Source organism: Anoplophora glabripennis, unplaced genomic scaffold (genome assembly GCF_000390285.2).
Source record: "Anoplophora glabripennis isolate ALB-LARVAE unplaced genomic scaffold, Agla_2.0 scaffold581, whole genome shotgun sequence".
NCBI lineage: Eukaryota > Metazoa > Arthropoda > Insecta > Coleoptera > Cerambycidae > Anoplophora > Anoplophora glabripennis.
This window is the reverse complement of record NW_019416654.1, coordinates 241,725-257,439: the sequence shown is the minus strand read 5'-3', so window position 1 is coordinate 257,439 and position 15,715 is coordinate 241,725. Positions and strand designations below refer to the sequence as shown.

Below are 15,715 nucleotides of genomic sequence, written 5' to 3'. Positions count from 1 at the left end.
AATTTACACTCACATTTATTTAATTAAAAAAATGGAAACGACATTTTATAAGATATACCTAATTACAATAATAAAGAGTTTATTCTTATACATATGAATCTTAATTATATTAAAAATTATATTAACTGCATGAAGTAACGTCTAAAGAAATAATGTTTTCAAACACAGTTAATTATTTCATTACAAATATCTAAAAAAATAATACATGCACACAAACAGTGGTAGGTTCCACAGATGGGACCCATGTACCAACGTACTTGGACTGCCAAAACCGAATCTGCCCCATCGTTCTCCTGTTTTTAAATTGCCAAAAGCCATCTTTAAAATCTTAAAAAACTTATTTTCCAGTAATTACTACCTGATGTTAAAAAGAACCTAAAATATAAAATGAAGGAAAAAAATAATCATGGTTCGAAGATAAAATAAAACGAATAAAAAAGCCTCTAAGGTATAGTTTTATAACCGAGTCGATTTTCTTGATCCATTTACAACTATATTCAGAGATTTCATACTAACTCCAGATAGACTCCTTTTCAGTGCTGCATCCAAAAGAAGCCCTCTAATTGTAAAGTTCTCACAGATTCTGGAGCCTTAATCAGTTGGGGGCTTCTGGTATTTATTTAGTACTGCAGGGCTACAGGAGTGATTTTTTCTTCGTACACATATGTCCGTGTATGGGGCGAATAGATCTTACTTTATGCAGTGTCTGTGTGTTAGCAATTTATGTTCATGGTCTATTGAAAAAATCGTATCACTCAATTTTCTGCATGTGACTGTTGTAGTTTGAATTTGCCGATTGTAGAATTTTATCTGAACGATTGCAAGAGTTGACTGAATGTTTGAATACTCAAAATATGCAACAGGCCCCACAAATATGATGTGTAGACTCGTCTGTGCCCACGGAAACTTACTGCAATTTAAGAAAATGTTGGAGGGTGAACGTGCAGTTTCTATGGCTGATTCAGTTTCTAAAGATCTGAATATATAGGTCTCATCCTAAGTCTGTATAATTTTGAAATTTATACAAGGAGGAAGTAACTAAAATGCTTTGCTAAACTTTATTTGTGGAGTTTATGTAACAAATTAATGAAAACAGTCTTTTAAACACACATCTAGAAATGTTTCATTTTGAGGACAGAATACCTATAGTTTCTGATTGTCCACAAGTGTATGAACGTGTCACATTTCTTTAGTTTAGGAGGTGGACTTGGTAATTTCCACTGTAGTGATAAAGTACTAAGACTTTAAAAAAATTTTCTTGTCTCATGTCGCTATGCCATGTGTAGGTAGTTATTGCTTAAAATGTTATGGCAGCAAGTTATTTTAAAAAAAAATGATGATACATAGTGTTTCCGAACACATGTTTAAGTGCAGAAACTTTTTTATTAATTTGCTATAAAGAATCTGGGCTTAAAGTTTGGCAAGCATTTTAGTTACTTTCCAAATTTTAGGGATATCTACACTAAATTCTTGTCGACTAAATTTGTTCAAAGATTCATACGAAAATAAAATGTGAAAGAAAAAGTATAACTATCTCTAATAATTTTGATTTAACAATTACTAAAACTATGACTAAAATCAAATTTAGTTATATGACATTAAGCGCTTTGCAAATATAATTTCAGATAAGAGTGATATGAAAAGTGAAACACAACGTATACCTAAATAATAGCCCTGAAATAAAGCCGAAAATAGAAATGTGCATATGATTATATGAATTATATCAATAACGCAGGCGCTAGTTCCTACAGCTACGGCTCTGTGACACATTGAGATTGTTGCTAGGACATGTCTTCTTACGAAGCACTTACATTAAAAAAATTGAAAAAACAATGAATCATTTTATGAAATACATCGTAAAAGGCTGAAAAAAAAATAATTTCAGTGCCATGTACTCAAATGAGTTGCTTTAATATTACTTAGAAACATCCGGTATATTATAAATCTAAAGGTTTATATTAATAAAAATGCATCAATTCGCTTTGTCATGTTGTCCGACGGTTCAACTCTCGGTTCCTGAAAAGCCGCCAAATAGTTACGGACATTTGCAAGTTCATGCAAAACCCGCTCAAATGTTTAAGACAAACATGAAGAGTAATTTTATTCTTTTCGTCCTGACCAATTATTAATTCCGAAGAGTTTGATATTACAAATTATTCGCAGTGTTAAGTAGTAAATTATTTCTATTAGAGATAGCATGGAAAATCCAATGAAGAGTCCAAGCAAGCCTCCAAAGTTTGCCAAGAAGTCGGTGATGCCGAAAAGTTCGTTCCTTTCCATAGTTATAAATTGACTACTCTTGAAAAATACTTGGAAGTGCGACATGTGTTTCCTGGAAAGAAAAATTAATGAAACAGTTAAAAAAACTTTGAGGTCACGTACGTTCCATTTTCAGGATCATAATGCCTCTTCCAATCCCAGGTAGTTTGTGAGTTTTCCACGTTATAGTACATTGACGTGCAAACTGGTGGACAGTCACACATATCTTGGGCGACCTTGCCTTCGTGTATCGCTTCCAGTTTCTTAGCCATCCATGAGAAGAGCAGTGCCTCTACAAAGAAAAAAGTACGTAGAATCGAAAGGTAGATAAAATTGAATTTTAGATCGATTATAGTTTCTAAATTAAGCAAAACGTAAAAATAACCTGATGGTACCCATCGAAAAGAAAGAGAGCTCATATATTGTAAGAATGACAGTGCAATATCTTATCCTCAGAACGCACTTAAGAATAATAGATATGAGGCTAAGATAGATGGTAGAGAAAGAAAAATACATAGACATACTGAGATATCTAACAGGACGAAGGATAAATGGAATTCATGTATAAAGTAGTAAAGTTCAAATAACAGGAGAAAGATCGGAATAATTTGAGTGGAAAATGGTATTAAATAAAGGGATGCTCTCAGCCCATTGTTATTTATAATTGTAAAGGATGAATTAATGAGGAACACCAGAATTATATATCAGAACAACTACAGACAATAACTGACCACAACTGGTAAAAATTCTGATATACGCGGAAGATATTGTGGTGGTAAAGGATTCTGCAGTAATAATGTAAAACCTGAATGGTTAGAACAAAAAAAAAAACAGTTGAAAAAAGAAATCAACATTAAAGAAAGCTAAATATTGGTTAAATCCAAGGAAACTGAGTTGGAGATATTAACAACTTATGAATAACGGATAAACATTATTATTGACGATGGAAAATAGAGTTAAAGATAGCAGTTAGAGTGAAAATTTCATATAAACTATGCTATATAATAAAACAAAACACTTCAAAGGAGAGAATTGACAAAAGAAACGAAACTAATAATATATAATACGATAGTTATACCAACCACATTTTACGCCAGTAAGAGTTGGACAATGCGAAAGAAACAGTAGTAAAATAAACGCAATAGACATGAAGAACTTGAGAAAATTGTGAAGGCAAAGTTTCACAAAATAAGAAACGAAGCAATTATTGACTAAGAAATGTTAAAATAAGAACTATATGGAATAAAATAACAAAGAGGTAAATGAATTGGTATGGATATTTAATAAAGATGCAATCAAACAGAATAACAATGGGAGTACATCAAACAGTAAAATGTATAAAAAATGAGGAAGAGTACACTACTAAAGAAATGGATACAACAAATAGCGGAGGCAAGAAAAAGAAGAAAGAAGACATTAAAGGAGATGAAAGAAATAATGAAAAACAGGAAAACATTAAACATATGAAAGGTTGGAAATATAGGAAATTCAACGCCCGGAAGGGTACTTGGGAAAGTCATTTATTTCATTTATTTCTTCAAATTTAGTATGTGAAGAAAATATTTAAAAATTTTATGTGGCAGTTGGATTTGACACAGTTTGATTTGACAAATACATTTTTACGACTTATCACTGCATAAGTTGTGACTGGCATTAGTGATATATTAGTTTGATAAATCTCCCTTTTTTGTAAAGCTCAAAGAAGTCAATAATCAATGTGTAATCAATATGTTAATGTCAACGATTACTTACTTTCAGCATCGTAAATACATGCGATTTTACTGCCTGTACAAAACTTCGTCTCATTGTTTCCTGAAAAAAAAAAAAACATGTTTTAATTATATTAATGGCAATGTTAAGACTTATTTAACTATTTTAAAACTGTATACACAGTTATTTCTGTAAACCAAAATAAAAGTTTATGCAACTAATAGCAAAGTGACAATAGTAATTGCATTAGTTTAGACTACGTGCTTAATAAGTGTGCAGAATAATACAAGTTTAAAACATGTTTCGTACAATATTATTACGAATCCATTTATTTGGTGTCATTGTTAAAAGAGTACATGTAAATCAGATCTACAATAGTAGCTGGTGATGTTGCTGTGAAAAATGACATTATAAATAACTAAAATTTATTTTCATTCCGGCATAACTTATCGCTGTACTGATTTACTGCATTCTCGGTGCAGTTTTATAAGTATTTTTCTTTTGGTAATTAAAAAGAAACTGGTTAAAGATGGAGCATTTTTCATGACAGATTTGGTTTCAATGAATAATATGAATAAATACATAGTGTGGCATGGAATAGTACCAGTGTAATTTTTCTGAACCAAAATCGCAAAAAAATATAAATATAATAATATAATACTTAGGATAAAACTATTGTTTTGTATAGCATTAAAATTAAAGTTACTAATTCTTATGTCAGTAAATTAGTGAAAAGTAATAATTATTATTATCATAAAAATACATAATAAATTGGTTGTATATTAAAAACACTTACTAGGCATGTAAAAATTTACACATCCACATTCATTCAGGGTGTAATTAGTTTTACACTCAATTTGACAGCTTTGTTGAGAGTACACTTTAAAGTACTTCAAAGATTTTTCGTTAGGAAAGTAGCAGTTCCTCTTCAGAGGACTGTAGCTTTTTATAGCGTCCGCAGTAGTGGTCATATCCGGTGTCACAGCTGAGAGGAATACGTGGTTCAGGGGTATCCTGAAGTGCTGCTGTTTCGGCCTTGGCATCCTTGCAGGATGTGATAGTTGCACCTGAGAAAATGTTTGGGTCATAAGTTCTAAGGAAAATATTAATTCTTAATATATTGTATGTATATGCTATATTGTATATGCTCTTCTCTTTTAATTTTAGACAAAAGTTCACTTACAAGAATTTTATGAATAGGTATTTACGCGTGAGATTCATGTAAAATTACGTTATTTTCTTTTGAATTGGAGACAGAAATATACTTCCTATGTATGATCAGAATTAGATATATATTTTAGGAAACATTGTGCAGTTGAGTGGTTATAATTTTACAGGTTGTATAATAATAATCTTGCCTTATATCCCTGAACCGATGACCCACATGCAAAATCCAAATCTTGCTCGTATATTTTCAATTTGGCTTCTAAGGCAAATATGGCTCCTGAAAAGAGCGCCCTTCTCGGATATGTTATCAAGGAATCATTTTCTCCATATCCATACTGTATTGTCCAATTCGATAGCCGTGGTGCTTTGTGGTAATCTTTATATATTACACTAAAAGAACAATATTTTGGTGGTGGCTATTTGGTGGTGCATGTGTTAGGATTAGAATTTGTAAGAGATAAGAAAACAGTAATATAGGAAAGTGTTAGGCCATTATTAACTTATTGGCACCCATGGACTGGCTTTAACTATTTGGATTTTCAAGATATTTTGAAATAAAAAAAATATTACATCGATAATTTACTGTAATTTTTTTAATTTATGAATTTTTTGCATTTGCAAAAAGATTATTATAACCTCTTTTTGCAAAGGATATCAACTAAAATTGTTTGTTCAACGTTGCGGTATTGAAAACCGTAGCAACTTTCCTTTTCTCATATTTTTTCTGCACGTTAATGATTTTTCCTACTTACGATACCGCTAAAAAATGCTCTTTCCTTATAGCAATACAATATTGCAAGCATAAGAAAAAAAATTGGAATTGATGCTGATTTTACAAATTTACACAGCGTTTTTTAGATTTCGAGAATTTGTGAAAATAAAAAAGTTAGTAACAGATAATGATCTAAAAACCGTTTAACCGTTGTCTCCTGTATAGTACAGAGTATCCCAAAAATAAGTGCCAAATATATTCCCATTTTGGTCAAGTATTTAGAACTCATTAAAATAGTCCCAACGAGCAGTCTATGGATTAAATAAGCCTTTCCAGATTACTTTAGTAGCGGATAACAAAAATGTTCAGTTTAAAAAGCTATTAAACTTAATCTATTGCTTAAATGCATGATTAAAATTTTGACATTTATTTCTGGGACAACCTGTATGATTTCCAAAATTCCAAGAAAATGGCTAGCTCGATATAGTGGAACCTTGACAATATTTTTGGGAGCATGTCCAAATTAATTGTAGGGTGGAAAATTTGTGGAGTTATGTAAATTTCTTTGTGACAATAACTTGAAATGATAAATATACTTACACGTCATCTCTTAATAGTTGTGACCTGTCTAGTAAATTAAAGGTATAGCATAGACCTTCGTCCGTAATTATTGGAAAGAATAATTCTGTACAGTTTTCTTCGACACCCATGAACTTGCACTCGGATATCATGTCGGAAAATTTCGGGGATACCTAAGTATTATAATTGAATCAATACACAGTGTTTTGCAAAAGGTATCATAAATTCAGAAGCTTATAGAACTTCAAAAAATAATACAATTTTTCCCCTGAATTTATAGCCATATCATTTCCAAAAAAAATGGAATGTTTTGAATTTTGGTTCAGATAAGGTTTTCAGGTTACTAATCACAGGAGTTTTTGATCATCTGCTAGAGGTTGTTAGTCTTTCTCAGACATTTTGTCATGTTAGGTTTTTTATAGAGTATGTTATACAGGGTGGTGTCTTGCAAATGAAAGAGAGCGAATAACTCTCGGGAAAATTAATTTTCCGAAAAACGCGGAGACAGGTCGATTTTTGATTGAATTGAGACATCTTTTCACATAAATTCCTTGTTTCAGACCCTACCCTCCTAGGTAGGTACGACCCCCTCCCCAAAAAAAATATTAATGAAAGGAGGGTTAAGCGATATATTGTTTGAAAGGTATTCTAATTCTCTACAAAACCGTGTTTTATTTTTTCATATACCAACATTTACTTCTTTTGAATTTTATTACATTGTATTTTGAAAATGATACGGCCTAAGTTTGATTTAAAAAAATCATCATGGACTACGAAAACAGGAGACAAAAGAGCCATGGTCCTTAAGGAAAAATATACTCAATATGTTATATTCTATCATCCTTCAATTTATGGTACTTTTTCCAAAACGCCTTGTATAAAGAACAGTGATTTAAATGTAATAAAGACGAAATAGTTACTACATAATAAATAAATTGTGTTAATGAATGAAAAAACAAAGATGTAAATCAGATCCTGTAAGGCGACATCAAAGCACTGTGAAACATCGTAAACATCCAGCACACATTTAGCGTGAAAATTATGATTATTTTTATATATTTAAGTTATGTAGTAATTTATCAAATCTAAAAACAGTGACAAAAAGTGTGATATGGCGCCACAATTACAGGATGTCTCACAATCGATAGTATGGGCCTACTGTGAGAATATGAAAAATTTAAATAAAATTTGGGACCCGTGATGGTAAATGAGATGAGGTAAGCTCCATTTTCAATCGAAAGTATTTTCTTTGGGATTCGACAGAAACGACTAATGACGTCATCAATTACATTTTTTCCAGAAACATACCCAATTTTTTTTTCCTGATAAAAAGCTCTCTTTTTTCTAATAAACTTTTATTAGAGAAATTTTTCTGTATTACTTCTGAAATGATCACATCAGCGGTGAAATAATCAAGCAGTCGTTGGAAAATAATTGAATGTTCGTTGTTTAAAGTGCATAAATGTCACAAAATAGTTGTCATTACTCAATACGAACGTCAAACGTATAACTTTTGTGCTTACAAAAATGTTCAGAAAAAGTTGATGTAATAATAATGTAATTTACGGCGAGTCACAAAATATTCAAGAAGAGCTGTAGAGCTATATCGAGAAAGGTATCCAGAGCGCCACATTCCTGATCATACTAGGTGTGACAATTAAGTAATGAGACTGATCCCATAAAAACCGTATATTTAAAAATTATTCTACAACTCTGCCATCCCCTTCAAAGTAGTCCCCTTGGGCAGCTATACAACGATTCCAGCGGGTTTTCCATGCTTCGTAACATTTCTGGAAGGCTTCGACTGGGATGTCCGCGAGTACCCTCGTCACGGTCTCTTGGATGTCCGTAACCGACTCAAAATGGATTCCTTTGACCACCGATTTTGCTCTAGGGAACAGAAGAACAGAAAAAAATCACAGGGTGACATATCGGGCGAATAAGGTGGCTGTTGCAACACGGTGATCCCTTTGGAGGCCAAATACTGGGACACGCTGAGGGCGGTGTGGCACGGCGCGTTGTCGTGATGAAGGATCCAGTTGTTTGCGATGTCTGGGCGCACCCTGTTGACTCGTTTTCGCAATCTTTCGAGTACTTCGCGATAGTAGATTTGATTTACGGTTTGCCCCGGTGGAACAAATTCATTGTGTACGATTCCACGGCTATCAAAAAAGGTAATGATCATCGTTTTCACCTTCGACTTGCTCATGCGAGCTTTTTTCGGACGGGGGGAGTGCGGAGACAACCATTGTGAGCTTTGGCGTTTGGTTTCCGGGTCGTATTGGAAAAACCAGCTCTCATCGCCTATAATAACTCGATCAAGCAGCGTGAGATCGTTTTCCACTTGCTCCAGTCTTCTGCGACGGTCATTCGATACCACTTTTGCTCATCAGAAAGGTTCTTTGGAACCATCTTCGCACACAACTTTTTCATCCCTAAATCGTCGGTTAAACTTTGTCTGACTGTTTCACGGTTCATACCCAGTTCCGAGGCCAACATTCGAACTGTTAAACGCCAATCTTCACGGATTCGGGCGCACACTCGCTGCACATTCGGGTCAGTCCGCACCTCGACTGGTCTCCTGCTCCACGCCTGGTCTTCCACGCTTTCACGCCCCTCCTTAAACTCTTTATGCCATCGAAACAACCGGGCACGACTGAGAGCACTATCACCATGCACTTTTACCATTTTAGCGTATGTTTCCGAAGCTGTTTCGCTCAATCTGGCGCATTTTATCGCGACGCGTTACTCTAGATTTTGCTTCTCCATTTTCGTGACAAGCATCACCAACACACGTCTACTGAACACGACACAGCAGGCGAACTAAACAAGCTAGAGTGATGGTAAAAATATCAAGGGAAAATGAAGGTTGCCGGGGAAGGGGAAAGGGAGTTTCAAGGTCGCAGGTTTACCACAAGCGCGGTAATAAAATCAGCCTCGTTACTTAATTGTCACACCTCGTAGAACCTTTACAAGATTGGAGGGACCTTGCGACGAAATGAAGATGCATTTTCTGTTCGGATAAATCAAATAATTGACCGAAAGGTAAGAAACAATGTTAATACAGCTAGACCGTTACAGTATTTCGAACAAAATCCACGAAATTCTATACGGAAGGCTAGCCGGGAATAGAATTTGGATAAATCAGCCGTTCAACGAATTTTAAAGACCAATGGGTATGATGACTACAAAATTCACAATTTGGAGTATTTGCTTGAGCGTGCACATTGAAAACAGACTTAATTTTATAATTCAAATTGAAGTTAATGTAGAAACTGTCGATCAGAACCTTATTCGGCACGTTCTTTGGACGGACGAAAGTCGGTTTGTCAGTAATGGTTTGCCAAACAGGTGCAACGAACACTACTGGTCCATTAAAAATCCCCACATTGTAAATCCAGTACAAAACCAAGGCCATTTTGAAGTAAATGTTTGGTGCGGCATCATCGGTAGGCATTTAACTGGGCCTTATCTTTGTGAACATACATTGAACAGCGTGAGTTACCTAAATTTCCTACAGGAAGAACTTCCTGCACTTCTGGAGAATGTGCCTTTGCAGCTAAGAAGAAACCTATGGTTTCAGCATGACGGGGCTCCACCCCATAAGGCCAGGATTGTGCAGCAATATTTAGATTTTCCAGAAAAATGAATTAGGCTTAATGGACCTATTCAGTGGCCCGGAAAGTCACCAGATCTAAAACTCTTCGATTTTTTTATAGGGAGCGTCGGTGGGGGTTTAAAAAATAAGGTTTACAAAACACCTTCGCGAGATATTAATTATTTGAAAGAAAAAAATCAGAAATGCTTGTAATGAGTTAAACGGCGAAATGTTAATAAACCCAGCCCACAAAGAAGTCAGGCGAAGATTGGATATGTGTCTTGAAATGAGAGGAGGTCATATAGAGAATAGATTGTAATATCTCATTTTTTGTATTCTTACAGTAGGCCCATACTATCGAGTTTGATGAAACCTGTACATCTAAATTACGAACATTTTGAAAAAATTAAATTTTTTCCGGGGGTTAAACCGATGAATTTAGTGCAAAAGCCTTCCCAACAGCCAAAAGCAAACAGTAGCCTAAATTCATTCAATCTAACTCTTTTACCATAAACGCCTCAATTATCTAAACTAAATAAATACATAATATACCTATTTTTGTTTAAATTTTTTATAATTAAATTAAAACTATACAGAACGAATGGCTAATAAAATAATGTAATTTTTGAAACTTGCAGCATGCAGCAAGCTCGCCACCCCCCTTGTCCTACGCCCATGCTAATAAAGTAAAATTTCTGTGTATTGGATTTTTCTAAATAGAACATGATTTTACTTTTAATTATATTTTCGGCGTGTCTAGTTAAAAAAATTAAAGACAAAGATCTTCCTAATAGTGTGCCGTAATAAAAAGATTTGTGGCATAGTTTATTTTTTGTAATTTTATTAAGTATAACGTATAAATTATCGTAGAAGAAAATATATGAACTTGAGCGCAGTGAAATTAACTAAATTACCTTGTACAAATATTTACAATGACTATAGCCAATAATAATTATCTAAAAATAGCTGTTAACCAAAACTTCCTATCTGAATTCTTCGTAAACTGGTCTAAGATTTGACACCTTTCACGAAATAGTGGCTATTACTATTTATATTTTTTAACATAAACCTAACATTACCTCATCTATAAAGTCAAACAACTGGTTTCCAGCTAATTGATCTTTCAAATCGGCATAGTTGATTTCATTCTTGCGGTCACATAACAACGATAGGTATCCAAATTTTTTCTCCCTGTAATAAAAAATAGTAACAATATTAAATCATAAAAATTAAATATTTTGTTAGAATAGAAGTAGTTCAACTCACATGTCTGGCTCTAAAGTTTTATTTTCCCTCAACATTCTATAATACTTCGTGTAATTGTACTTTCCCGGAAGGGACTTTGTATCCGGACAAATCGTAACAGATGGGAAGGGGATCATCAAATTCGGTGTCTCCTTTGTGGCAAATGTTACGATAACCGGCGATCTTTCCCATTTTTCGTACGTTTTTAGGATCAGCGTTACGCAGAGGTATAGGGCAACCGCCATGCTTATGGCCCACCATAACCTTAAAAACGATAATTATAATTATTAACAAATTCTAAAGCATATGTATTCTCATACGTCACATTTTAATGTCACTTCTACTTAGTGCCCATTGGCTTAAATAACTTTTAAGTTATGACTTATGACATATCACATATGACATACGTTATATGGGTTATATCTGACACACGTTCAAAACATGTTTATGCCAAATCACTGAGGTCATGACCCGACCATTTTTAATTTTCCTGAATTTTTGGTATTATTTACTATCGAAATAAATGAAATAGACCCCTTCGTTTGGAAACCGATATTAAGAAAACGTAAAAAAACGTGTAAATCTACGGATTTACACGTTTTTGGAGTCGCCGAATTCGAATCTGGTGTCCGTTTGACTCAATCAGATCTGGGTTGAGGTCAGTTTAAGGTCAAATGTGGAGAATCAATTGAAAACAAAGTAAACTTACATATCTACTATACGTTTTGGGGGTTGGTGAATCCGAATCTGATGTCCGTTTGAAGCGTTCAGGTCTATTACATACTTTCTAATAGAAATAGGTAAATCAACATACGAAAGATACTTATATAAATATTTTGGTTTTAAACCTAAGTGAAAAATTTGATTGGGTTTGAGCAGAGAGATAGGTTTCATCAAGATATTAAATAAGGGAGAAATTTGGGTGGCAATGAAACTATCACTGATATTGCTAGTGATACTAGTGATGACGAATATATTCCATATCACGTTGTGAAAAGACAGGAACAATATCACAAAAAAAAGTAAATGATGTTCGAGATTTGGGCGTGGCAGAGAATGGAGCAGAGTTCCTAATACTAAGCAAGCCGGAAAAGTGAAAGTTTTTTTCTACAGAAATAAGGAATATTTTTCTAACGATGAAGAATTTTCCTTAGGTTACTACAATGATATTGTTGGATAAATCACTTCAAACATGGATGTTATAAACCTAACGCACATTGAAATAAGAGTGCCATATTTTGAGGATAGTCTTACATAGTATCAAATACGAACAACATAAATGGCTTTACATTTGACCTTGAACTGAACTTAAACCAGATCTGATCGAGTCCAGAGCTAATCGCGTCAAACGGACAAAGAATTCGGATTCAGCGACCCCAAAAACGTATAGATACATAGATTTAGTTTGTTGACAATTAATTTTCTATATTTGACCTTGAACTGACCTTAAACCAGAGCTAATCGTGTCAAACGGACACCGGATTCGGATTCAGCGACCCCAAAACCATATGGATACCATGGTCTTGTCTTTCGGACCTGGCCCTTTTTTTTGTGGGGCTGTGTTATTATTAACTAAATATTCATATTTTTTTTTTCAGTATTAAAAAGTTTATTTTGCCCGTCTATGCCTACTAACTCTCCTGACAAATAGCCTTAGCTGTATACTAGATATTGAGGGTGTAATTTAATGCTAGCCAGGGCACATAGCCCGTGGAATAGTTGTTTCCTATAATATCATTACTTGACACCCTGTATAGTTTTACAATTGGGGTTAACTTTCTTTGTTGGCAAATTTCGCTGTAAAAATTTAAATTAAAATACGGGTTAAAAATCTTGATAATTATGTCTTATTAATCATTACAGATTTATTTCCTTTTATAAAATCTATCTATTTCGTTTTATTTAAGTAAAATACATACAAATTACTATTTTCATTGAAACGCGTTTATATTTGATCTGTTAGAACAAAATTTTCTAAAGATGAACAAAAATTAGTGACAATAAAAATAATCGCATTTTCAATAATTTTGTATCTTCTAATATCTTGTCTAACTTAAAAATAAACCAGTAATCTTAACGATTATCTACATACACATATACATATTATTTCTTTATATTACAGAATATTTTCGATTTAAGGAAATACTTATAGCTTACTCAAATTATCTTGTGAGTGCACTCAGCAAAAAAAAAGCAGAAAAATTCCCAAACTTTTTTAGTGATTTTTGAAAAACTATAGCTTCGTGAATAATGGTCGTATCGAGAAAAAGAAAGAATAATCTTGAAGCTTGAAGATTTATCATCGATATCTGATGAACTAATAATGTTCGTACAGCGAACATAAGGTGTTTTTTAGAAATCTGAATCAAACCACTTCAAGGGCTATTAGCTATGTTTGAGAAAAAAAAAATTTTATACTCTCCATTAATTTGAAAATGTCCAAAAAATTACTTTTTCTGGAAAATGTTTGGAAAATCAATATCTACTTTGTAAATATTGCGAAAAGTGCCAATGTTTGTAGGTTTGTAGCTCAATACATGCCCATGAGGCCTTTAAATTTTGAAATCGATCGGACCCTATTCCTTTCCTGAATCGTCAAAGTTTTATAAAAAATTAAAGGAGCTGGTTTATTGATCTTTAAACATCAATTAATGATTAAGATGAAACAAATTCTTTTACGTTATTTTTCACAAAATTTCGCTTTAAATACTCATCAAACAGAAAAAAAATTCAAAATTTTCTAAGTCTGTGCAATTTTGAAAAAGAAAATGTTAAATTTTTCATCTTGCATTATTTCTTTTGATTGTGCTTGTGTGTGACGCTCAAAAAAATTGTTCATCTCAAGATTTCAAAACTAGAATCTTTAAGCTTCAAGACGCTTTTTTCTTTTTCTCGACCATTATTCACGAAGTTCAAAAATCACTAAAAAAATTTGGAAATTTTTCTGCTCCTTTAATTTTTTTGTTGAGTTTATTTAAGATAATATTGAGTTTATATATTAAAAAACAGAATTATTGTGATTGAAGCTTGAAATATTTGACTTAAATAAATCTTTTCAACAGACACATAACATCCTGTGATCAAAAAATTATCTGATTTCTAACATTTATTTACAAAAACTGGCTAGGTACTTACTTCTCAATAAACGTTCTTTTTTCACCTAAATATTTAACTCCATGCAAAGTTCCCTCCCTGCAGTATTCTCTACAGTAATTCCCAAAGTTTTGAAAACACGAATATTTACGTTTATTAGGTTCAATTTCAGGTGAAATTTTCCTATTTCTCAGTTCCATTTTTCTACACTTTATCTTAACACTTACACAACTTAATTTAATATTTTAAAAATACACAATTTATCTTCTACATTAGTTTTAGCAGATTTGTTATGTTAAATTTCAAACCTCTTCTCGCACCATCGAATTTCGGGATTCCAAAAATAAGCCCATTGAAGTTTACCTTGACTTTCCTACGTCATCGTCAGCCACGTTTTTTAATAAATATTTGTATATATGTATACATGTTATGTTGAAGAATATAGACAAGCAATATATTTTGTCTTAAACGATTTAGAGACAGTTATTTTTGTCGTCATTTCAGTGAAGTGAAGACAGATAGATATGTGTGCCACTGGCACTAGTGCCGGTCTTAAGTTGAACTGCTGCCAGACATAAATTTTTTCACTTGCGCTAAATTTAGGGGGTGAATATCAATGCGACACTTAATTCAAAGAAAACAATTATCATTTATGAAGCATATAATTAAAATTTCGTTTAATGTTCACATATTAAAAACTCGTATAAAAGGTGCGAATAAAAATACCTGTGTTTTAATTTTAGTAAGTTTGAAATAGATTGCAGGAAAAAATTAAAGAAATAAAAATATTTCATAAATATTTTAGTGATTTTGAGAGGCTGTAGCGAAAAATGGCCGTGTCGAGATAAAAAAAATAGTTTTGAAACTTTAAGTCTCTAGTTTCAAGACATTTTTTTGAGCTATGATTATCGAGGTATCAAAAGAAATCTCGAGAACGAAATTTTCTAGTTTTTTTTTTGACTGTTCACGGACCCAGGAAAATTTTTTCGAACTCAATCTATGTACAGATCAGTTAGCTTCTTTAATCAGCTTCAATTTGGTTTTTGAAAAGTCTCTGTACGATTATTAATTACCAAGATATTGATGGTTGAATGGAAAATGACACTTTTGTCTTTAATCATGATACTGTCATGATAATTTAGGATGTTATAAAAATACTTGACCAAATATTTAAGGCATCAAATGCGTATTCAATGTCAAATTAATAAAAATAGTTTGTGCTTGCGAGTTACTGCCAAAAAAACCGTAGGAGGAAGCTTAGCAAATAATATTTTTTTTCATTAACTAATGTGTTTATTTGAGTTGTAACGATTATTTAAGAAATTTTTAATGATAGTGTGGGTACACATGTC

General features: G+C 32.9%; 1 protein-coding gene across 1 annotated transcript; it reads right to left on the bottom strand.

The window, feature by feature from the left end:
• Positions 1 to 36: 36 nt before the first annotated feature.
• Positions 37 to 14,563, bottom strand: LOC108912182 (pickpocket protein 28-like). The gene is made up of 9 exons (XM_018717362.2): positions 14,406 to 14,563; positions 11,292 to 11,534; positions 11,105 to 11,216; positions 6,449 to 6,600; positions 5,328 to 5,526; positions 4,766 to 5,036; positions 4,012 to 4,071; positions 2,383 to 2,551; positions 37 to 2,332 (listed from the first exon to the last, which is right to left on the bottom strand). Exons 1-9 carry the CDS (start codon positions 14,561 to 14,563, stop codon positions 2,101 to 2,103), a joined length of 1,596 nt encoding a protein of 531 aa, XP_018572878.2. The 3' UTR covers positions 37 to 2,100.
• Between the last annotated feature and the right edge of the window lie 1,152 nt (positions 14,564 to 15,715).

Excerpts from the sequence above, each read along its gene's own strand:
- LOC108912182 (XM_018717362.2), bottom strand. The coding sequence starts at position 14,563 with ATGGAACTGAGAAATAGGAAAATTTCACCTGAAATTGAACCTAATAAA. Across the intron at positions 5,527-6,448 it reads CAACTATTAAGAGATGACGT|TGTAATATATAAAGATTACC; the intron begins GTAAGTATATTT and ends TTGTTCTTTTAG. Across the intron at positions 5,037-5,327 it reads CATCGGTTCAGGGATATAAG|GTGCAACTATCACATCCTGC; the intron begins GCAAGATTATTA and ends ACATTTTCTCAG.